At 36.9% G+C, this 23,702-nt stretch overlaps 1 protein-coding gene across 2 annotated transcripts in view; it reads right to left on the bottom strand.

Moving 5' to 3' along the window:
• mitfb (melanocyte inducing transcription factor b) overlaps positions 1–18,619 on the bottom strand; it is a 31,959-nt gene extending 13,340 nt beyond the window's left edge. Inside the window, exons 1-2 of one of the 2 annotated variants that reach the window (XM_014987884.2) lie at positions 18,227–18,619; positions 5,503–5,743 (exon numbers count right to left, since the gene is read on the bottom strand). In XM_014987884.2, the coding sequence (XP_014843370.2) occupies positions 5,503–5,743; positions 18,227–18,330 (345 nt within the window). In that variant the 5' untranslated portion in view covers positions 18,331–18,619. The remainder of the gene's footprint in view (positions 1–5,502; positions 5,744–18,226) is intronic. The other variant, XM_014987885.2, reaches the window with a different exon arrangement.
• Between the last annotated feature and the right edge of the window lie 5,083 nt (positions 18,620–23,702).

Genomic DNA, 23,702 nt, shown 5'->3' with positions numbered 1-23,702 from the left:
AAATCCTCAGGTGTATTTACTTTTAAGAGGTTGTTAAGGATAGCAATAATTGTGCCACACATTATGCTGGTTTTCTTCACTGAATGAGTCAAAATTAAAGGTTGGTTTTTTTGTTTTCCATTTTAATCAGTGTAATTATGCAACTGCATTGAAAGATGAATTAATCATTTTACATGGTTTTACAGGATATGCCATTAATAGTGGCTGGCACAGACAAAAATATTATGTTAAATGTTATTATGTCATAACATGTTTCCATCCCTACACCAGATTAAAACATGTTTTTATCTTCACATCTTGCCTCACAAAGTTCCTACTGATATATTTGTGAAATACAAAAAAAAAAAAAAAAAAAATCTGTCACATAAATCTGTGTTACAAATAATGCATCGGGTTTTTATCTGTGATTCTTAGGAAGACATTGTCTGTAATTTATGGAACAGTTCATTTTCTGCCAGCTGAAAAAAAACTGACCTGGACTATAGTTACAGACAGAAGGACAATTTTGTATTTATACGTTTACTTCTCTTAAAGAAAATATCAACGGCATTGAATGTGTCATGTCACGTTTCAAACCTTCTCTCTTTAAAAAGTTAGCTCTAAACTTGCATCTGCACAGGGCTTCTTGAACACCGAGACAAAGATTTACTGACAACAGGGATAATTTCCATGTCTTTTTTTTTTTTACATGTCTAAAAAAAAAAGCAACAAAAATAAGTCCAAGACATGCCACCACTGGAGCTCATTACAACTACATTTTATTCTTACGTACTCACTAAATCCAAATCCTAGATTTTCTTGTTGCAAAAGAAGAAACAAAGGAGGCATTAGGACCATTAAATGCAACAGACACAAAATACTGCTGCCCCAATTTAGCAAATAAGCACAACCGTATAAACCCATTTTTAGAGAAGAGTTAAATGTGTAAAGCTTATGCAAACATTATCAAGTAAAATCAACAATCTGGGATGGCCAAAAGTAGTGCATTGCCTTGTAAAGTGCAAGAAAATGAGGCAGAAAATAATCATGAAAAACACATAAATAATCAGCATCTTATTTTGATCCCTAAATAAAATCTAAGGCCACCAATCTGCATTCAGAAGTTCCCTAATTTGTAAATAATCTACTTGTATGTAATTAGTCTGGTTATAAATACAAGTGTTCGGTTAAGGCCTCTGATGGTTGTCAGAAACATTAATGATCACAAACCATCACAAACGACAAAGGAACACAGAAGTCAGGTAATTATGTGGAGAAGTTTGCAAATGATTTGAGCATGAGGTGAAGGTTCAGCTTCCAGCTGGACAACAAGCATAAATGTACACTGAGCAACAATGTGCTGGTTTAGTTCAAAATATCTTAATATGGCAATCTAATGCAACTCGAGCCATTTTCAAAGAAGAATGACGAGAAACAACAGTCCCACAAAGTGCTGACTGTGGTGGGATGAATACTGAACGCCACATCTTTTCAGATTTCACTCTCATGCACCACTGAAGGTAAAATCAGAATAAAATATAGTGAAATTTTGCTAAGTTGCAAAATGGGAAAAAAATTAAAGTGTATGAATATTTTAGCAATGACTTTTTACAGATACGACGCTGCGTGTAAAAACTAGTCTTCCTTAATCTTTAAAATTACATTATAATTAAAAATAAATAAATATTCTGACCAATGCTCCCACTTATTTTTTTGCTATATTTCTTATCCACCTGATTTAGTTTCTTTAAAATAAACAATTGAGGCCTTTGAGCTTATTTTGTCCTGAGGGAGTTCCTAAATTATCAGACATAATAAGATGACCTCAGAGCTTCAAGGGACTTCACTGAAGCCTCAGGGCCACAGACCACAGGCTTTAAAGTCCTGGTCTTCTCAATGCTGCTTTTGTTGCAACAACGTAAGGTCGGGTGTAACAAATTTTCTGTTTGTCATGAAGAGATTATTTTCATAGTGTGTTGAGAAACTCTTAACAGAATTGAGTTTTCCAAGGTCACTGTCTTGGTTGTACATGAAGCCATCAGTTTTAGGTCTGTAGCGAGTGCAGCTGGATCGTGCGTCCAGCCAGAGAAGAACTGAATTAAACATTTCTCTGCTCAACTTCACACAGTGTACCCGCCTCAGTGTACCCGCCTCAGGTTGCAAGATTTCAAACTGCAACAACAAATTCTGACTTGCAGCATCTGAAGCTGCGGCAAACAAGGCAACTATTTATCCCCTCACTCGTTTTTAAGACAACAACGGGCCGGAGGGCAACGGCAACCTGACCCCTTAAAAGTCAGAAACTCCGCAAAAGAGAGCACAGAGCGTCAGGCTGTATTGGAGAAAAAAAATGGGTGCATGGTGAACTCAGAATGACAAACAATGATTTGTATGTTTTTTACTTGGATACCCAAGGAAACCCCCTTTCAAATAATATATGGGAACAACAAAATTACAGATATCAAGTACTGATAAATACATTTTCTTGCCCTTCAAGGGCCTCTGTGGCAAGTCTAATTTCAGAGTTTATGCCTTCTTGCACTATGCTCAGATAGCATACTTTTTTTTTCTAAACTCTTTCAAGAATTTTTCATTTAAAATACAGAATATTAGCCATAAATATAGCAACAGTTTCAGGTAACAAATCTATTTTAAAGCCTTTGGGGGAGCAGTAAGGCACAGTGAGAGCTATTATCTAGAAATTGAGAAAACATGGATGAGTGGTTTTTGGTGGCCAGTCTACCAAAATTACTCCAGCAGAGCATGAAACAGTCAAAAGGTCATCACAAAAGACGAACAGTTGCCATAGTTAAGATCAGTCTTCATAATTCAACAACTAAAATAGAGACTGCACTGACCTGCATCCAAGTAAAAAACAGCTACTGCCTAAAAGAACACCCATCCCAAATTTAATGAAAAACTTCTTTATGATCTCCAAAACCTTTAGGCCACACTAATCATGCTAATTGCTAATACATGCTAAAACGATTCATCCATCCATCGTCCCTAGAGCGGTCGGGAGATTCAAACGATTCTTAATATTTATATTTATTAGCCAAAATCAGTAACGGCAGGTTTACAAAAACTCAAGACTGCAAGTCGACCACAAAATATTCTGATCAGTGTACCACTAGTTATGAACTATGCGCTTGTTATGAATCAGTTATTATGTGATCCAAAAGCATCGAGAGGAGAAGAGTACATTGTTCTTTTCACAGTGGCATAAATCCCTTAAAAATAAACACATAACTTTTAACCCTTGTAGGTAGTCAGCCTACGCAAATTTCAAAGAAGTGTGTTTTTTTTCTCTTAAATATGGAGGAATTAAGGCAGTGGACGCTAATTACAAGCATTCTTCACTGAATTAGCGTTCAGTGTGTGGTAAGGCTGTGCTCGCCTTTATCTTGATCCCTAAACTGATCCCATGCTTATTCCCCCAAGAGGTCAGAGGTCAGTTGGTTAATTAAGGGTCCAATCAGTCTTTAGATAAACTCATCTGAGCTTAATGTTTGCACTTTCTGAGGTCCAGCAGCTCTGCCTGGTACCCCTGAGCTCTGTGTGGACTCCACTAATCTACCTACAGACGGGAGCAGGTTAACCCAGCTCAACAGCGCCAAGCTTGAACGGGCTTTTCATTTTGAAGACCACAGTCAAAGAAGAATGTCTGTAAGCTCTGGCAAACACAGAGAAATTACTCAAATTTTACGTATGGAACACAAGGTGGGGGTTCAGGGTGGGGGCGTCCTGCATCTCTCAAAGAGCTTCAGATTATGGTGAGTAGGTCATGTTTATGCTACATGAAGAAGGTAATGATTTCAATGGACTGAATTTGTGTCCTGTGCTGACCCATGCCTCGCACACCTAATGTGATGAAAATGTGTCTAAGCACAAAACCACACATTTTTTTCCAGTTGTTGCAGCATTTTTCAGCAACTAACATTTTGTTTCTATGCTTTAAAGGACATTTTAGACCACAAAGATTAAACATTAAACATCTTTTTTTTAATTTTCCCATTAGAGGGCTAGATAAGTAAAGTCTGTCACCATAAACTGGAAGTGGCCTTTAACTTAGTACGTGTATTTAAAAAGAAAATCAGGCAAAGAAAAGCAACAGTGTTGTATAAACTCAACGCGCCCAATAAATAAATCTGTGACTTCTTGCTACATCGAGGTTTAATTGTGGCGTAACAAACTTTTCAAAATGGAAAAAAAAACAAAAAACACGAAAACAGAAAATGGCTACAAGAAGATAGTGACTCGCCTTAACTTTACCACATCCACAGTGAAGGCAATAACATGCACAGTGAGGAGGAAGGTTAAGGCTTATTGTTCGAGAGCTGCAGCTGAATTTTTGTGTGAAATTATTGTATGGCAGTAAAAATCATTTGAAGCCACCTTAATAAAAATGTATGCACTTTATTCAACACAACTCGGTTCTAGTTGCAAAATTGCGATTATCCCAAGTTTTGGATTTTTGGAAATTACTGATATTTTTACCAACACATGAAAAACAAAAATCCCTTATAAACTATTTGAGAAGTCTGCTAAGGAAGGTTCAAAACAAGCCTCAAAAGTATTTTTCAAAGGAATGAAGAAATAATGTCATGTGAGGTTATGCTACTGCACACATTTACTAAAAGGCTTCTTGCATATATATTCAAAGCTTAATGGTTTGCTTAAATAGATGAAACACCTAAAACAAAAGGAAAATGTAAACTAAAAGTAGCCAATATAAAACCTAGCGCTTTCATAAAGACGTGGAAGAAAGTATTTTCCAACACGGCACACTTACTAAAACCGCGAGGAGTCAGAGCTTAGGTTTGTGTCCAAAACATTTCAAAAACACCGTCACACACAGGTTTTTCATATCAAGAAAAATTTAAACACAGAACAGCAAGAAAAAGTATAACAGTAACATTTATAAAGGAGCAAAAAGTATAAAATACAGAGATCTTTGGATGGGCTTACATTTACGCAACACAGCTCAACACATTTTTGAAGTATGTTTAACAAAAGCAAAAAAAACAAAAAAAACAATTAGATAAAGAATAAAACTTACCTAAAGTCTTGGTTAAAATGTTTAAGCAAAAGCCAACCAGACAGAAAACCTGAACCACCTTCTGTCCCTTTAGACTGCCAGGGAATCAAAGCTACGAAAAGATGTGAACGTAGCTGAGCAAATAGGATTAAAGATGGCTAAATCCAAATGGCTGGAAGCACAGCGTGCATTAAAGAGGAATTCTCTCAGGAAAGATAATCCCCATATACGCATTTTAACACACTTCACTCACTCCTGCCCATTCTTTTTTTTTCTTCGTTTTTTTTTTCAGTCGTTTGTAGTAAAACCACAACTGTCTGACTGTCTACGCTCGAGTCACCAACATCTATTAATACAGCTGAACCCTTCAGACTGGAGCAGTGACGCATACAACTTCCAGAGGTGGAAACTTTATACAGAACCAAGCCTGTTAATTAAACATGCCGCCACACTCCATCTCCTCCCCTGCAGCCATGGCTGCTTACCTTAAGGACCTCCATTGGCACCTGAGCTCCAGCTGGTACACTGACAGGGACACTGACATTGATAGCGGGGGTCTGGGTCGCTGTGGTTTGTGGGTAGTGGGAGGACTGTTGTCTTTGCTGCTCCCGCCGCTCCTGCTCCTGGAGCTGCTCCCGCATTAGCTGTTGCCGCAGCAGGATGCGTGATGTCATGGCCGAGGAGCTCAGCGGGGGCTTGGAGGCGCCGTGCTGGTCCGACGGGCTGCTGCAAAAGGGAGAGCGGGTAGAGGAAAGATGTCAGATGAGTGATCAGAGAGGAAAACGAGAGCCTGTGATTACAAAGGTGAGATGAGGAGAGGCAGAAAGATGGAGAGTGGCATTAGAGAAAGGGCAAACTGAGGCCATGTGAGGAAGAAGAGGTCAAGCAGAAAGAACAACCAACGGACCAAGGATAAAAAGAAATCTTACTTATAGAGTTGAAACCAGCAACCAATAAATCAATAACTAGTTAATCTGAGAACCAGTAATCTTCTCTTACCGTCAAGAATATGTCAAATACACAGCAGTCACTTCTGAAATTACTAAATTTATGCAAATACGTCAAGAGACCATTGCAGAGATCACTGAGGTCATTAAAAACCTTTCAGACTACAGGGCCAAAGCAGTGGACACATTTTGTTCTGAGACGATGAAGGGTCTGGACACTTTAGGCTATAGGTGTTATTCTGGCATTCAATAACACACAGAGTGCCAGGATAACACCGGTGGAGTGGCAGAGTCAAAACCTGAGACCCTTCTCAACCTGTTCCTAGTGCAGGTTGGACTCTGAAGAACTTCCTCTAGCTTCTGAACCCGTTTGCGGTGTTGTTGCCTCACAACCATATGCAATATTCACATAGCAAAGGACTGCTTAGAGGACAGTTACTGTTAGCTAATATATTCCAAGTGTAATATACTCAAATTTTACATGCTAATGTAACAATGAGTCAGTTGGCCAGAGTCTCGTGGCAGCTGAGAGGAAGTCACAGGCCTTTCACACTTGATATCAACATTGTTCTATTTACCAATATTATCACCATTATAAGATTTTCTAATATTGTACAGTATTAATTATCTGCCTATATTTCATGACATATCTCCTCCTCTCCTTAAAAAAAATAAGATACTGAATGTGAACATGGCTGTAGTAATGTAACTAAGAAGTTGTGTTGATCTTGCAAGATTTACGTGTTTTCATTTTGTCCGTTAGCAAAACCTTTTGCGTGCTTCATTGGAGAACACATACTTGGATGAAAACTTACATCATTAGTAAAAAAATAATTAGTGGAAATAATGTAAGCACCTCTTCAAAATGCTTATCTTCAAGGTCTTAAATTAAATTATTTAATATCTGGCAATGTTTTGTCTTTTAAAGGTTGACCAGTTTGATAATAACATTGGAAATATAGATGTTTAAATTTCAAATGGAAACGATTTTTTCCCCCCCATTACGTACACCAAAATTAACCAACACTGCTCAGTTGTGTGTTATGGTAGTCTGGCTGGAGCCAATGTACCAATAATATTTTTTGTTCAGCGTGTTAAATAAGCACTAATCTATATAAAAGGTTTTAATGACTTAAAAACAGAGGGAAAAATGAATTTAAAAATGACATTTTTATGAGCAGCATATCCTCTGGCATTTGTGTATATCTGCTCAGAACAGATTACAAAGAGCTTTTTAAGAGTTTCTAAGAAATATGGCCTACATTCAATGAACCTCTGTTTAAAAAGATCAAACATGGACCTAATAATTTTACCTAGAACAACGAGTCTTTAAGCACAGTTTAAAATGGATGGAAACTGTATTTTATTTGTAGAAACCAGAATAAGAAGCCCAAACAATACTTTTTAGCCTTAAAAACATTTTTAAAAAGCAATTTATAGACTAGTCAAACATAGACTCAATTATTCTACACTAACTGCAGATTACTTAGAAACAATTTGTAATTCATCATACCTTTCCTCTATTTGCAAAATAAAAAAAAAAAACATTTGTAGTTTAGTAAGATCTCCTCTTTGTGAACTAGATGTATTGACACGACTATTGTTGGGAAACTGAAGAGGAGGCAAATCTGAAAACAGCAAAATATAATAAATTAGGATTCAACATTGCGTATGCTTTAAGATGGTTGTGTTTTCGGCCCAATCGGTGAAGTTGTTAGTTTCAGGATGTATGTCTGACTAATCTGGGATTATTATAAATTAAGATGGCAGGATAGTGATCTATTATCAAAAAAGGCTAAATAAAACTTTCTAACAGATCTCACTTCACATATACCAAATTATTTCCTTTAAAGGATCCTTACAGACCTGGTTTCAGAAAACATGAGTTGTTATTGACAACAATGAACCACTTTAGTCCAAGGTAGATTTTGCAGATTTTAACGTCGCCCAAAGAGGAACTCTAAAGCACAGACTGCTTCAGTTTTCCCATCCTCTTAAATTTAGACAGCTACTCCCCAGACAAAGCAAAGTCCAGTGGTCCTAAAATAGAGAGACTCTGCTGAAGCAGAAGTTGTCGGGACGAAGCCTTCATCGAGTGAGTGATCCTTTTGATACAGCACCGTAAAACGTCTGGCCAATCCAGCTGTGCAGTAATCGCACTAATTAGCCAGTGCGGTCAAACACTGCTTCGGTCTGCGGCATATTCACTGGGTGTTGAGCCGTCAACATGCTATAATTCTCTCCCAGCATCACATATAGTCTCACGGTCTGATACCTCACGGACTGACCTGTCCACCGGTTATCTGAGAGAAACAATTAAGACCAATAAATTTCAAGTCAAAGAGCAGGATCTTAAATTGCAGAACAAAGAATGAATTTCAGCTCGGTCTTAGAGCTCTGCAGAAGTTTGAGTCGTTCAATCTGACAGCCATTTCTTTTTTCACCGAAGTTCCTTTGTACCGACTCTGGTACATGGCATCAGCCTGGCTTTGGGTGACTTTGTTTCCTTTCATCCTGGACATTTCAAACAAACTTTCTGGATCTATGGTTAAAACTTTTCATTCCTGCTGCTGCGAATGAAGGCTTTGTGTTCTCTTTAAGTCTTTAATCTGCTTCTCTCTTTGAATGTTAAAATTCCTAAATACCCCAATTCTTTCGTTTCCTTTGCTTCCTCTTTTTCGGTGAGCAGATGGAACTATTAGCAAAACTGCCTGAACTTTTAAAACATGATTACCTGAAGCACTGGTGTATGCAAAACATATATTGTTTATGTTCTAAATGTTCTGTTATTTTAAACTTAAATAATTAAGTTTTAATAAATTTGTTGACTTTCTGTGCACCAAAGAACATTTAAAAAAGTAAATTACATAAACATCTCATGGTTTTGTTAATTAAAAAAAATCTAAAGGACAAATTGACATAAAAACTGATGTAACAATACAAGCAGGATGCTGCTGATTCCTCGTGTTTAAGACATGCAGGTTATGCTTTAATTGTGTTGTACTTCAATGGTTTAAAACATCTTCACTGCACTCCGCAAATTCTTTACAAAAATAAAAACCAAAAGGTGTACCAGTACTTGTTTTGTAGGAATATAGGAATATCAAAAACAGGATTCAGGATTTTATGAGGAACCAGCTATAATAATGACGATGTGTACAGAACTGGTAATTTTACAATAACCAAATGTCTAACGCACCTCTTTGGATGACATAACACAGTTTTCAGGAACCGAAGCACAATCTCAACCCATCTTCTCAAATACAACATCATACTCCACGTTATTGTCATTGCTCTGCTGTTGGGAAATGTCCGCATTTTCCTGGGTAATCTAAATTAAATGTTACAAAGTTTACAACATGAAGCAATATTATTTTACAAAACAATAATCTCAAAATTCAGAAACTTCAAATCCATGAAACGGTTGCATTACACTGTATGAATGACCTGATGCAGATAAACACAGCAAAGCACAACCTCCATTCAACTCTGCGTTTCTTTCTCTCTCCGTTTGGTGGCTTTACGCCAGCGGAACCACTGAAACGCATAAAAAGCTTTTTTGTCCCTTTTTTTAACCTTTTCATTCTTGTGCGTACACACACCTCCTCTCATGTTTGTGTGTATCTCACAAAAGAGGGGGCTAAAAAAAAACACACACAATGGTTGTACAGTCTTACACAGCCCTGCCCACCACAACTCATGATTGGTATGAGCGTGCTCACTATTCTGCTCCATCATATCTACCACTAGTCAAATAGTCAGAGCTGAGTCTTTGGTGAAGGCAAAAGGAGAGACATATAGAAATAATATATCAAAAAATATTGAGTTACTTTGCAGTGAGAAAGTAGATAAAGTACAGTAATTACAGTGATATCAGTATGTTTTCACCCAACACTTGTTGTCAAGGGAACAAAACATGAAAATCACAAACATTAATTTTAATGCGTTATAACAAGAAGTTATTAAATGCATATCTAAACATAATTAGATATTAGGAACTATTCTCATGCTTCTAATTTCCTACTAAATTAACTTTATGTATTCAATATCGATATATAGCAATAAGGTCACAAATTAAAGCAAGAAAACAAATATCAGAGATGCTTGGGGATCCGTACTCACAGAAAGTCAAATGAGCAGGGTCTGTACACTTGCACTCCAGCAGCCTCCATATTTGTTTGTTTTTCCCCTGAAGGTGCACCACCCGCCCTTGGAGAGCAGTGAAAGTCATGCTGGTGGGGCCGCACTGAAAGTGTGTCACAGGGGGAGGCTCCAGGACCCGGCCTGGAATCGCCAATCGCCTCACAGAGAGTCAGAGGCAGAGGACCGGCCCCGTCCAGAGCCACAGCAGAGCGGAGTGAAGGAAAGGGCCGGAGCCTGTTGGAAACATGCTGTCCACCAGCACGCTGTACAAAGCCGCACAGATACTGTTTCACTTGGAGACATGTGTCGACACGTGTTGAGCCGGGCGTCCTACATTAAAGTCGTACACCTACATCTTTGAGTCTCATAACATTTCTGTTTATAGTCATTTCAAACACATGTATGACTATGCACTTTGTAAACTTTGTTCAGAAAGCTTGTGAAATGGTCATCTAAAAAGAGTCAACATCAGCTTGGTTACACATCTCAGCATTAGAGTACAGTTTTGCTACACCACAATTATTTCATGGTAGTCATCGTCCGCAAAAATCAATACATCTTTCTGGTACAGAAAAAATAACCATTTCTTCCAAGTAGCGCTGCAGGAATACATAACAGTATTTTTGTGTTAAAAAATTGGGATCAAGGGGGATCAAGTAAAGCTTGGTGGCCCGCCAGGCTTATAATGCATAAGGGAGAAACCTCACTGTTGTAAAATGTGATGTGATGAATATATCTGCTGCAAATGATGTTTTTGTCTTTTCGGCCCATCACAATATCCTCATCCCTCTCCGTGAACTTTAGCATCTCTGTCACTCAGACTCACTTTACATGGGTCTGAGTGAAAGTCCATCCAACTGGACTTAATGTATTAAGTTGCATTCAAGCCGTCTTCTGTGATTGCCAATATTTTGAGTAGGTCTTTTTTTTAGATAATTTACCTCAAACATAAGGAAGTTACTATTTCTGACTGCAGGTATCAAGGTAACACTTGTGATGAAAATGAAATGTGCACTCTCCACATTAATTGATAAGGTTTAAAAGAATCACTACTCCACAGTATGCTTACTATAATCAGCCCAAATGTCTCCAGAATTAAACATTTCATTTCTCTCCTAAATGGGGCAGGACTGTTTTTTTCAGGGTGCATTTCATTCATTTCTATTTCCTGGCTATGAAACGGTAATATTATGTGCAGTGAGATTATCAACCATCATAAAAATACTTTGCTATAAAAAGAATGCATGTTGAGAACAGCGTGAAAGAACAAACTGGTGAGATCTCAAATTAGAAAGCTGTCAAGAAATCACACTCCTTAGATAAAGTCCTGCAAACTGTATGCGTGTGACAACCAGGTTCCTGTGCCTGAGACAGAGGCAACCTCCATCCACAAACACAACATTGCAGTTTTTCAGACTCTTCATAGCAGTATGACCATTTACTGTATATTTTGTTTTACAAAACAAAACCATCAACAACCACTAACAGTTACAGAATACCAAGAAATACATAAAATAATTAGCATACCAAAATTAAAAACATCAACAAAGGAGGTTTACAAGAAGTCTCGTCCAAAACATCTTTGGATTAGACAAGACAGAAGGTTGAAAGTGAAAATATTATAAAAATACATGACAATGACAAAGAAAATGAACGTTGAGTACTGAAATTAGTTTATCAGCATCTTAGTCAAAGTAAGCAACTATCCAGTGGATTTTTGCTCAGCTGCAGTTTCCAAGTGGAAATAACAGCTTGTAGGCATTCAAATTATTATGCTAGAAAGAAATTGCAAATATTCATGGAGTTAGTTTCTTAATAAACACATTTCTTGTTTAACCTTCTTCCTGTTTTTTAAAAACTAATGCTGACAGTGCAAGGAACAAACGTGTCATTGAAAGAGAACCCGCGAGACACGTAAATGGTAGAAATCATAGTTAGTTATAGCTCTAATATCATTATGATGCTGCAGCATTTTTTTTTTTTTTTTTTTTTTGGTGCATACTCACTCTGTGCTCTAAATTTGTTCAGCTTTCTAAGGAAGTATCTTTTTGTGAGTGTTGTAGTTCCCTGTGGTCTCCATCAGAGGCAGACAGAGTTCAGCATTATTGAAACTCTGAATGTAAACAAGGACATGCAGTTCAGACTTTTTTTTATTCCAGTTCCACCACCTGTCTGTGTCATTTAGCTTCTTGGGTCAGATCAGGGGTGAAACTTGTCTGCCCTCTTTGCATCACCCTCCTCAAGAGAACAAGCTGCTCCCTACATCATCTTCCAGCCTGTGACTCTACCCTCTGTTGCTATAGGATACCAACACAGATACTCGTAAAATTCAAGGATCTTGCAACGTATTCTCTGACGGCAAAGTCTCGCCACTGATTGGAATTTAGATTTCAGTTAGTAGTGATCTGTTTTAAAGCTTATTATGTTCGATGAAACCATAAACAAACTTCGTGGCTGTTGTTTTACTGTATGAAAAAATAAATTCCCTGCTTACAATTTGTTTGTTAGAACTTTTGTCACACTTTTACGTTTCAGATAAATTATTTTAATATAAAAAAACATCTATAGCAAATACAAAATACAGTTTTTAAGTAATTATAGCAAGTAAAAAACAACCCCTACCTATGTGTAAAATTTTCCCTCCTTTGAAAATCAAGAATTAACTCTAAGAGTTATTATCCACAAAGGCTTTGTGGCTGAGTTCAAATATTTTATTTTATTTGCTTCGGATAATGGATTAAATATTCCTCCATGACATGTTTACAGCTTGGGATTTTGTTTTAAGCCAAGTCCAGATTTTAATTTATCATAGAACAGTTAGATTTATATCGAGAATCAAATACGTACGTTTACAAATGAGGTCGTTGTTGAAGGTAGTTGGTTGGTGTATTTTTTTTTCTGTCCTTTATTTAACCAGGCAAAACCCCATTGAGTTCTAGATCTCTTTTGCAAGAGAGACTTGGGCAAAAATCTGTATTTGGTGGTACTACAGTATATAGGGTTGACAATGAATGCATGTTGCACTCTTCATGTTTAATTTGTAAAAATATTTGCAAACCATAAATAGCTCCCCTTGTATTTTACAATTGTGCACAAAGCTTTGTTGGTCTATTGCAGAAATACCCAATAAACTACAGAAGGTTGTGCTTTTACAAGGAACCAAAAATGTCAACTACAAAAAGACAGCAGCCCAGGCTTGCAGTATGCAAGGCATATGCCCTTCTGAGCAAGTCTTTCAAGCCCATAGATGGTCTGAATGCATAGTATTACTGTGTCCCGTGTTAAATTATGTAACATAAAGAAGAGGTGAAGCTTTTAAACTTTCATTTTCAGTAAGATTTGTTGTGCAAAGAAAATCCTCTGTAGATGTAACACTTCTCAAGTGCTAAACATGCAGAGTTTATTTACACTGCATAGAAGACTAGCATAATGCCTTCATCACATCTATATATAGGCACAAAAAGTCTCACACATGGTGTACGGCAGCATGCACGCTCTGTCAAACTGATCTGAAGATGGAAAGAAAACAAAGAAATCTGTGAAATTTGAGACGACATTTTGTCGCTCTCAAGATCGCTAATTTAAGAAACGGCTGAGCCAGCTGTTAGAAGACATTGATGAGTCTAATAATATCCAGAGTGCGCAATAACACATCACAGTCATCATGACTATTATTGTGCTGGGTCATATTCATGTGATGGGAAGAGGAAGTGGGACACCTTCACTCGAAACAATGCTTCAGGCAGCTTCACGTATTTCTGAAACAATGCCGTCCAGATAATTCGCCTGGGATTTGCCGATGCTACAACCCTGCCTGCAGGAACACAGCCCATACTCAGCCACGTGTGTGGAACAGTGTAATGACATTTCACTAATGAAGAAATTGAAGGCATTAGTTTGAAAAAATGCTGAACTGGGTAAAAGGTTGGGACTGTCCGAGACGATGTTTTCCACTCTTATAACAAAAAACAAGGAGCTGAAGTGCAAATCTGTAGCAAGGGAAATAAAAACAAAAATCTATTCAGTCTGACTGTGATTCGCTGCAAATAAACGAGGCCAAGTTTACAACGTGGGTTCACATAAGACACGAGATAAATGAATGCATCCGTCACAGTAAGTCTCATAAGTGTTTCATTATGTATTAAAATCACCGAGAGAAGAGCCACATTTTCACACCATGCCTTAGAAATAGGTCCCTTCTTATCTAACTTTAGCAAACATTTCATAACTGAGGTCAGAATGTTTCACAGCTTGTTCAGCATGAGGATTCAACAAATCACTGTCAGTCAAATCAACATGTCAGTCTTTTTTTTTTTATTTCCTCTATTCTTTGACAGTATTGCTTAAGAAAAAAAAGGAACAGTGAGTTAATTCGTACTGTGGCGATCTTCTGACTTTTGCTTCATTCGTCACAGAGGCTTATCGGGGTTGTATCGATTTGCTTCCATTTAGACGCCATTTTCAAAAGTATTAAACAAACATTCTGGTAATTATGGAACCTGTGGGGATAAATAACCATGGAAACCATTACATTATTACCATTTAAATGTTACACACAAACAGACTGATATAAGGAATCGTTTTCAGAGTGAAAAAGGGAGAAAAGGGGTGAAAGGTGAATCATTTAAATGATGCCAAAAATAAAATTGCAATTCAACATAGTCTATTTGGCAACACTCCACACTGGGGAATGGTCAGATTCTCACAGTATGATAACCAGGATTTTCCCCAGTGTGTTATGATGAGCCTTGTTGGGTAGTCAGGCTTATCTTGCCCCCCAGCTCCATGGCAACAGTGCATGATGGTGTGTCTGCACTTGCACCTAAATGAGCCACACAACCATCCAATTACAAACAGGTCTTTATCATCCAATTAGAGGATTCTTTGCAAATACTGCACTGGCTTTGATAAATGATGACCAATCACAACCAGCAAATCGAAACACTGGATCAAGCAGTAGAGATTTCTAAACAAAGAAAAGTTGTTGCAATCAATACTTGAATCTTGTACCCCATGAATATTTAGTTAAGCATAGAAATAGGCTTACTCATCTTAATAATTATTTAAACTTCTTTTTCTTTTAAATGCGACTAAAATTATATATCTTGTTTTAATACCCACTGGCTCATTACTCAGTTAGGATTTAACTGAAGAGCAACATTTATACTTTGATTGTATTTTTTGTGTTTGCCTTCTTTAAGACTATATATTTGGTGTTTAGATGTTATCAGTGATTTCTTCCAATAACGCATAATTACCTTGTCATATTTTAACTTGTGTTTGGTCAAATTTTTGTACCTTTTAACACAAAAACATGGTGGGCCATTGGTAAAGGGCCCTAGCACTCCTACCACTGGGCTTAGCAAGTTTTCTGGGGGAAACTCTAAAAAGGTTGCAAAGCAAATTCCAGCTATACATTGACAAATATTCCAAACCTTAATTTTTTTCTCCTTAAGACATAGATATAACAAATATCCTTCCTGTTTTTAAAATAACACAGTATATTACTTGTCAGATTTAGAACCGAGCAATCTATGGGTGGCTATACTTCACAAACCTCTCAAGGCTTTGGTTAGCCTGGTTGTTTATGTACCTTTGTCCTTCCACTTAACCTTCCATTGGGTAGGGTACTGGTGTCATATTGGTGTCAGTGATTATACATATTCAATATGGATATTGAAAAGGTTTTTTTTTTATTTATTACAAAGTGAAACATTTTTGTTCAGTTACAGACTGTTTTCAAAACTTTATTTCTGATCATTTTACTCTTACAGCTAAAGAAAACAACATTTATGATTAGAATATTACATCGGACAACAAAAAAAAATGATTATAAGAAATGTGAGCTTCATTAAAAGTATAACATTTATGAAACGCTGTCGTTAAAAAAAAAATAAATTTAACCTGATAAACAAGTCTCACCGAAATGCATATTGTAGTTTATTCAACATGACTACCATATGCATGTCTCAACTGTTGAATTTGTTTGTGTTGGAAACAACTAAAAAGCATCAGATCCTTCTACAGCCTGATAAAACTCTCACTCATTTTCTCTGGCATTTTTTTTTAAGTTTGAAAAGAAGAAACGATATGATGTTAAGTTCTGCTGGTTTTAAAACCAGAACTTTTTTCAATCTTCATATACCTTGCACTAGTAAGCAGCCGACGCCGTCAGCATACAGCCAAGAGAGCCAGAGAAACTGGTCTAAAAATAAAACTTGGCTTTACTCAAATAGGTTACGTCAGTCCACCCATTACATCTGGGATTCCCAAAACTGTGGGCTGAGTAATTACATCTAAAAGGATTCATAAAGCATTTATTTGTTATAATTGTTACAAGCTATGAAAACTGTTGGTATGTGTTGATAAAAGTAATATAATATCTGCTGTCTGTCCTTGTTTAAATGGCAAATTTATTACATTTATAAGATTTGAAAAGCAATTTCTGGGGTCATAAGTGTCAGCGACTGCCAGAAATGCAGAAATGTCTGTAAATTGCATTAAGTTGTACAAATGAGCTACCAAACAGCACAAAACAATGATTTCTTTTAACTATATTCTAAAACATAAAACATTTTGAAATACATTTTCTGATGGAACTAATCACACCATCGTCTTTAGGGTTATTAATTAGAGTTTAACAATACAACTAAAAATAATTAAAAATAAATTTATTTTTACTAGTGTAAAATTTTATATACATTACCCAAACCTAGTTCCACTGAAGACTATCTGGTGATTTTCTCACTTTTTATGTTTCAAGATGAGACAAATTATCAACGCCTCGAGACATAATCTGAATCTGTCACTACTAGATTTTGCTGTAACAGGTTCTGAGCACAATTTCATTTGGTGGTTCAACAGAACATTGCAGGTGTTTTTTCTTCAAAAGCAAAACTACAGAAAAAGAGGCTTTTACTTTCTGACGTACAATGTATATAAAATTTAAAACACACTCGGATATAAGAATGATTTCTACTAAAAACTGAAAGTCAGGTATATTGGTTTATTTTAAACAGAGGGAAGTGTTTTAATGAGTTTTGTTTCCAGTTAGACATTGTGATTATGGTGTACAGCTATAATCACTTCTTATAGTCATTTGGAAGACAGCAGACTTAAGAGCAAACATTCATTGACAACCTCAACCAGTAGGGAAAGCCACAAAAGATCGCTGTTGGTTGTTTCACACTGTGTGCAAGCAAAATAATGAAAAGTTAAGTGGAAGGAAAACATGTCGTAGAAAAAGGCGCACACGCATCAGGGATAGTTGCGGTCCTGTGACATAGTGGATAAAACCCATTCAAGAGCTTGAAGGAAATTTGCAAGACGTGACTTGAAATGGAGTCAATTGCTTAAGACACAAAAGTATCCAGGACATGCCACATTTATACAGCAATGCAGAAGATACTCCAAATAAGCACCGAGTGCAAATGTGCTACAGTTCAGTAAATTCTTTAATACTGAAATTTTCTTTAAAAAACAACAACAACTGAATTTGTAGTTTTCATTAGATGTAAATAGGAGAAGCGGCTGCTTTAAATGCATCACATTTCTTGAATATAATTCTTGACGTGTATTGACTTTTTATGACATTTGGAATTTATATGACAAGTTCTGGTTATATTGCCCTCATTTAACATCATGAAGATATAACATGGCAATATAAAGGTGCGAAGAAGCAACACTCATCATGCAACTCTTAGTGGCTTTTCAAATGACTCAATAATAAAACGCCACTCCCCATTTTGTTTGAAGAGTATCAACCATCCATATGAGCAAAGCTGAACACCATCTCTCAAAAAAAAAAAAAAAAAAAAAACCCGGGACGTGTCTGCACTTCTGTGAACTAATATTTGAAGTTGGTATTGACAAGACAACACCCAAGTGTTGCATAACTGACTTCATGCCAGCAGGATAACCAAACGGACCGAGTCCAGCTGCAGAGGTCAGCGCTGGGAATAGCTCTGGATACATCCCTGCAGAAGCCTCACCAACATCATACCCAGCCTTCGGGACAGCGCTCAGAAAAGTCAGCAGCCTAATTATCACTTCAACTCCAAAAGCCGCTGCAGTCTTGTAAATAACTGTCCACACTCGCACAGAAACGCGCAGAACTGACCTGTTTTTCAGGGGCTGACTCTTCAACTCGTAGTACGTTTTAGGCTCGTCCTGGAGGTCCTCTCCAGCCTCGAAGTCTGGAACTATTCCCGATTCGGACTGCATAGCCGCGGCTGTCAACTTCTGAGAAGCGCTAAAACCTTAATAAATAAATACAAAAAAAATAAAAAAAGACGGACGATGTTTGTACCACCGTAGTTCGTGGAGTAACGCAGCCGTCAACACGCCGCCTCTATCCAGGACCAGGAGCTCTGTAGTCCGCCACAGCAGCGAGCGCAGGGCGGTTGACTGACTTCAAGCCGACTAAGAACTACGAGTACCAGAATGCACCTGCTTTGAAATGTCAGCATAGTTTTGATTGGCTGCAGCAACGGAGGCGCAAGCCCAGGCTGATTGGTACCATTTAAACTCAAGTTAAATTGCCTTCCAGTAAAATGAAGAAACAGAGGTAAAGAAATGCACATTGAAACGAGAAGTAGATTAAATTAAATTAATAATACTAAAATAACAGCGCTGACATACATTACATAAAAAGAAAAATCTGCTTTAGCAATAGTAAGTAATTATGGAAAGAATGGCAAGTCTTTTGATATTTAATCAAAAGCTAAACTATTATGTCTCAGTATGGCTAAATTAGGAATTTCTTCAAGTAAGAATTTAAACTCAATAAGCCACAGCATAGATAGAAAGAACATAAGAATGCATTTTTTGAGATAGCTGAAATGAGTGGCATGTAAAAATGTCAGCTTTTACTGGGAAGAACTGATTCATGGATATTTAGTATGAAGATATAAAGATTGATCTGGGTATTAAATCTTGGAATCCTGATGTCCAATTTTGACTTTTTCCTTTGATATCATCGACACTAATCCTGATCGTGATTGTATGGTGACACACAAATGCAAGTTTTTGTGTGATCTGTTTACAGATGGTAGGATATGTAGAAATACATTTTAATTTCTGTCGGGGGGGGACATATGGATATCAAATATTTTAAAAAGGCGGGCACAAATTGCAACATGCTGGAAAACACAATTAGAATGAGTGCATTACAGAATAAAATCAATACTGGGTCAGTAATAACATAATGGCCAAGGGGTAAAACATCTTAACTGGTTAGATTTATATTTTAAACCACTTCAAAATTATGAGTCAGCTTATCAATTATAATAATTTGTATTTTTTAACCTAATTGAAAACTTTCCCTCACTAATTTAGTGCAGTAAGATAAGGATAACCTATAGACATACTGCACATTTTTAAGCACCTACAAGAACATTCATTTTTCTGTCAAAAAACTAAAGCAGTTCAAAAAGATTTTCCTTAAATGATACAATCTGGTATCTGTTTTCTGAACTCATGCAGGTATTTAACCCAGCCTGAGCAGGAACCTCTGGAGGTCCAAACTGAAATGACTCTGATTCTTGTCCTCTCCACAGTCACACACAGTTCACTGCATTAGTTATTAATCTGCTCATTTGAACTCTTATCTTCCACTGAGGGGCAGTATAGTTCTAAAAAAATAACTTTTTTTTGGCCTATACTTGCAAAATGGAAATTTGGTGGAAGTTTAATATTTGCATTCTCCTCATCCCGTTGAACTGGTTTAAAGCTTGTTTTTTTATAATAGTGTTACAGTGGAACCAGGCTCCTGTTTAGCAAGCAAAGCCTTTTGCAAACTAAAAATAAATCCTGAACTGACAAGATTGAAACTGAACTTAGACACAGGGATCATAACAGGATCAAAATTCTTTATCTGAGCAACCTGATTATTTGGACACAGAAGAAAGAAAGCTCACAGTCAGGGCATAAGAAGCAAACGCTGAAGGGTTTCGCGTTAAGTTAAAAATGACAAGGCACGCACACAATAGACCAGGCACATGCATTATTCTAGATGTTGTAGCCGAGTGAATGGATGCACTGATTACCCAGAGCCCCCAACTGTGTGAGACCCACAGAGCACGCGGAATACAATGCCCTTTGTGATTTCTCAAGTGGGCGTAGTATGTAAATATTTTATACATCTGCATGTTATTCTGCCTTTGATGCACAGTTGGATACAATGAATGGAAAGCATTGCCCTTATCTTTTTAATAACCACAAAAATGATGGTTATATGAGCTCTTCTCCTCCACTCACCATATGGATTTTCATATGGAATATTGAGACAGCCATTGAAGAAGGCAGGCTTTGTGTGTGTTGAAATATTCCTGTGTTTGTTTGACCATACATTCTGGATTATCAGGCTGTTGACAGACACGGTGATTATTCACTTTTAGTTTTCTTGCATCATTTGAAAATCTTCTAAAGAGATGATGACGCCATGCACTCCAACAAGGTTTTGGGGGCCTCAACAGCATCATAAACCCTCGACAATATTTAAACGTATTTTCCACATATTGGCAACCTCAAGATGTGTCTCCTCTCTGACAGAGGGTAAGAGAACTCCCTTCACTGAGCATGGTGGGAAGATTCACGGGGATAAACTCTGATCAACCAAGTTAAATATAAATGATGAAAAACCTTCACTTGCTTTTCTTTTATGGATGTTATTCGCGATGCAAGAAGTTGTAACACAGCTAGTAACACAGCTTCAGGGGGTTTGACCCTCTGAGTAATTCTTTCTTTTACATTTTTGTCCTAATATGCACAGCAGTTAATTAAGTAAATGAATACAACACGCTACTTTTATTCTGATGTAAAATAATACATTTAACTGCTTTCATTTACTAAAATATAACAGTAATATTTTAGTAATCTGGTTCAAAACAGCATACTCACTAGCTGCACTCCAATAATGTGCACCACTACAACGACCTCAACATAGCTGAAAACAGGAGCATAATTGCAGAGCCAACCACAATATTGTTTACACAGTGGTGCACAGATAACTATTACAGGAGCTGACAGCCAGTGCAAACAGAGTCAGCTAACAGTGATGATATAAGATGATATGAAAAGAGAAATGGTTTTGCTCTGTGCACAAACAGTTGGCTTTAACTTTTGTATGGACGCCAGCCAGCGATCAGTGGTCTACAGTTATTTACAGCAGTATATTTCTCTGGCACTGGACTCCAAATAGAATCCAGAAACGACAGCTATGTTTATTTTAGTTCTCCAGAACAATAATAAATATATGTGTAACATTTGTGTAAAGTAAAGCAATGTATAAATCCAACATCTAACAATTCACCAACAAGAAGCCACTTTTAAGAAAAGTCTTTTGAAAATATGAAAAGATGAAAATCTGTGAATGCATTTTGAAACTTATTAAAAAGATTTTAAGTTAATCTCACTACCATGCTGTTTCTTAGCTTGTATGCCAGTGCATAAAAAAGTGCATCAAAGCATGAGAAGAGTGAGTTTTGTTTTCATATAAGGACAGGATATGTAGGAACATATGGCATATGGGAAATTACACTTAAGTTTCACTTTGAGTTTCAAGCATCTGACATGCTGAGGTAAGGGTAGCAAAGCAATTGTTGTTGCCTTATGACATTGTATTTCCCTGCATTGTTGAAACACGAGGCAGATACACAATCATGTGAAGAGGGTATTTCAGCCATTTTGTAGTTAAAGAGACGGTCAGATCAGAAATACTCCTGGCCATAATATAAGTTAGTAACCAAAATGTCACACAGATGAAAGTCATTCCAATTCCATTTAGCATGAATCTGTTGATATGGATTTAGATAAGGCATTTGGCAACCAGGATCTGGTTATTTACAATGAGACAGTAGCTGCATGAACACCGGACTGGGCATGAAACAAATGCAAGTGCAGATCTCAAGTTACCTTGTTAACCCCATGCCATAGAGGTGTGAGCACTTTATCTCCATATCACTCTTTGTTGCTGCTGTGTTTAGCTCAGGGCTTTTGTTTATGAGTTCTTTCTCCACAAAGATAAAGATTTGATTTTTGCAATAAAAATTTATGTTAGATCCACATGCCTTCTGGTTGTTATCTTCTTCTTGGTTTGCTTTTTTACGCACTTGGGCAAACTGTAAAATGTTCAACTTTTTCACAATTCAATTCAAATTATAACATGCGAAGAAAAATATATTTAGCAAGCTTTCTTTGTGTTTTTGAGGTGGTATAATTCAAAACATTTTTTTAAACAAAAAAATCATTAAATTCCTAATGAATGCGATAGCAGTAACGAGGGGAACCTCCCCCTTTGTTTATGTGATTTTTTTTTTTTCTGTAAGGACTCATTGAACAGATGGTTTTGGGGGATCTTAATGAGATACTCATTCATGAATGATGTCAGAAATCCAAGAGTGTTGCAGGGGGGCAAATTAGGGCAAGCCTGCCACTCCACAGCCTTGCCTGTATGCAGCTCTTGATTGGTCTGTTTTTATCAAGCAAACTGTAAAATCATGTCAACATATAATAAAGAAGGATAAATTCTTTTATTTTTAAAACTTTTCTAATATTGTGGTATCTTTGTCTTTTGTGAAAACTACCAGCTGAGCAAGCCTGCTGGGATCAATAAATATTTCAGCACTGTCGTCACTCCTGGACAGGAATATATCTCACAGGTGAAACACACACCAGTGATCAGGTTCAGCAGCACTGAGCTCTTATCAAGTCAGGGATTTTAACTGGTGTGTAAAGTGGTAAAACTGCAGTGCATCTGGCTTTATAATACAATAAAAGGCACGAAGCAACTTTTCCTTTTTTGTGTGTTCAGCATAGAGCCTCTGCATTCAGCCATTGAAAAGCAGCAGCTAAGTTTTTTTTTTTTTTTTTTTTTCATTTATGTATTCTGCATTTGTAACACATGTAAATGAGCTTTTGCACACAGTGTGTTTGACCCATATTTCTGTGAGGTCATGTTCTACACACAGAGCTGTAAGGTGCTTCAAACAAGTAACTAAAAATAACCCAAGAGTTCAGGAACATGAATCAAATGATTCTTTTTAGCTCTGTAGTATTATTGCTCCTCAGTGAATCGTATTGCATTTTAAATAGAATCATTGCTTCATTGAAAAAGAGTAAGTTTCACCATTGCCTGTTTTGTCACTTTTATTGAGGTTGCAGATGTCATTGTTTGTTTTTATTTTATAAGTTGCTCATAAGTTGTTGTGAGCAACTCATGAGAATTAAGTTGCTCATAACACTGCATGCATGGAAAAGTAACCTACAAGAGGCACATACAAGTACAAACATAACAGTTTGATGATATTTATGCTCCCAAAAGTGCATTTTGATGAGGCTTATTAATCTATCCAAGTATTTTTAAGGAGGTATTAAACACACTTTTTGCAAAACCCACAATTTCTGTATTAAAAATATCTTTTGTATGTAATCTTCAGACTCATAATTAGTAAAAGAGAACATCTCTGGATAAATCTTATCTTTGAAGATCTTGCAGATTTGCTAGAGAATATTGGTAAACAGTAGACAACAAATAGTACTTAACCTTAACACATAACTTGGCAGGCTGTGCACAGAGAGCATTTACCACGAAGCAG

This window comes from Poecilia mexicana, unplaced genomic scaffold, assembly GCF_051168715.1.
Source record: "Poecilia mexicana isolate PSO_F unplaced genomic scaffold, ASM5116871v1 scaffold_7, whole genome shotgun sequence".
NCBI lineage: Eukaryota > Metazoa > Chordata > Actinopteri > Cyprinodontiformes > Poeciliidae > Poecilia > Poecilia mexicana.
Note: the sequence above shows the minus strand (reverse complement) of the source record. Positions and strands in the feature narration are given on the sequence as shown.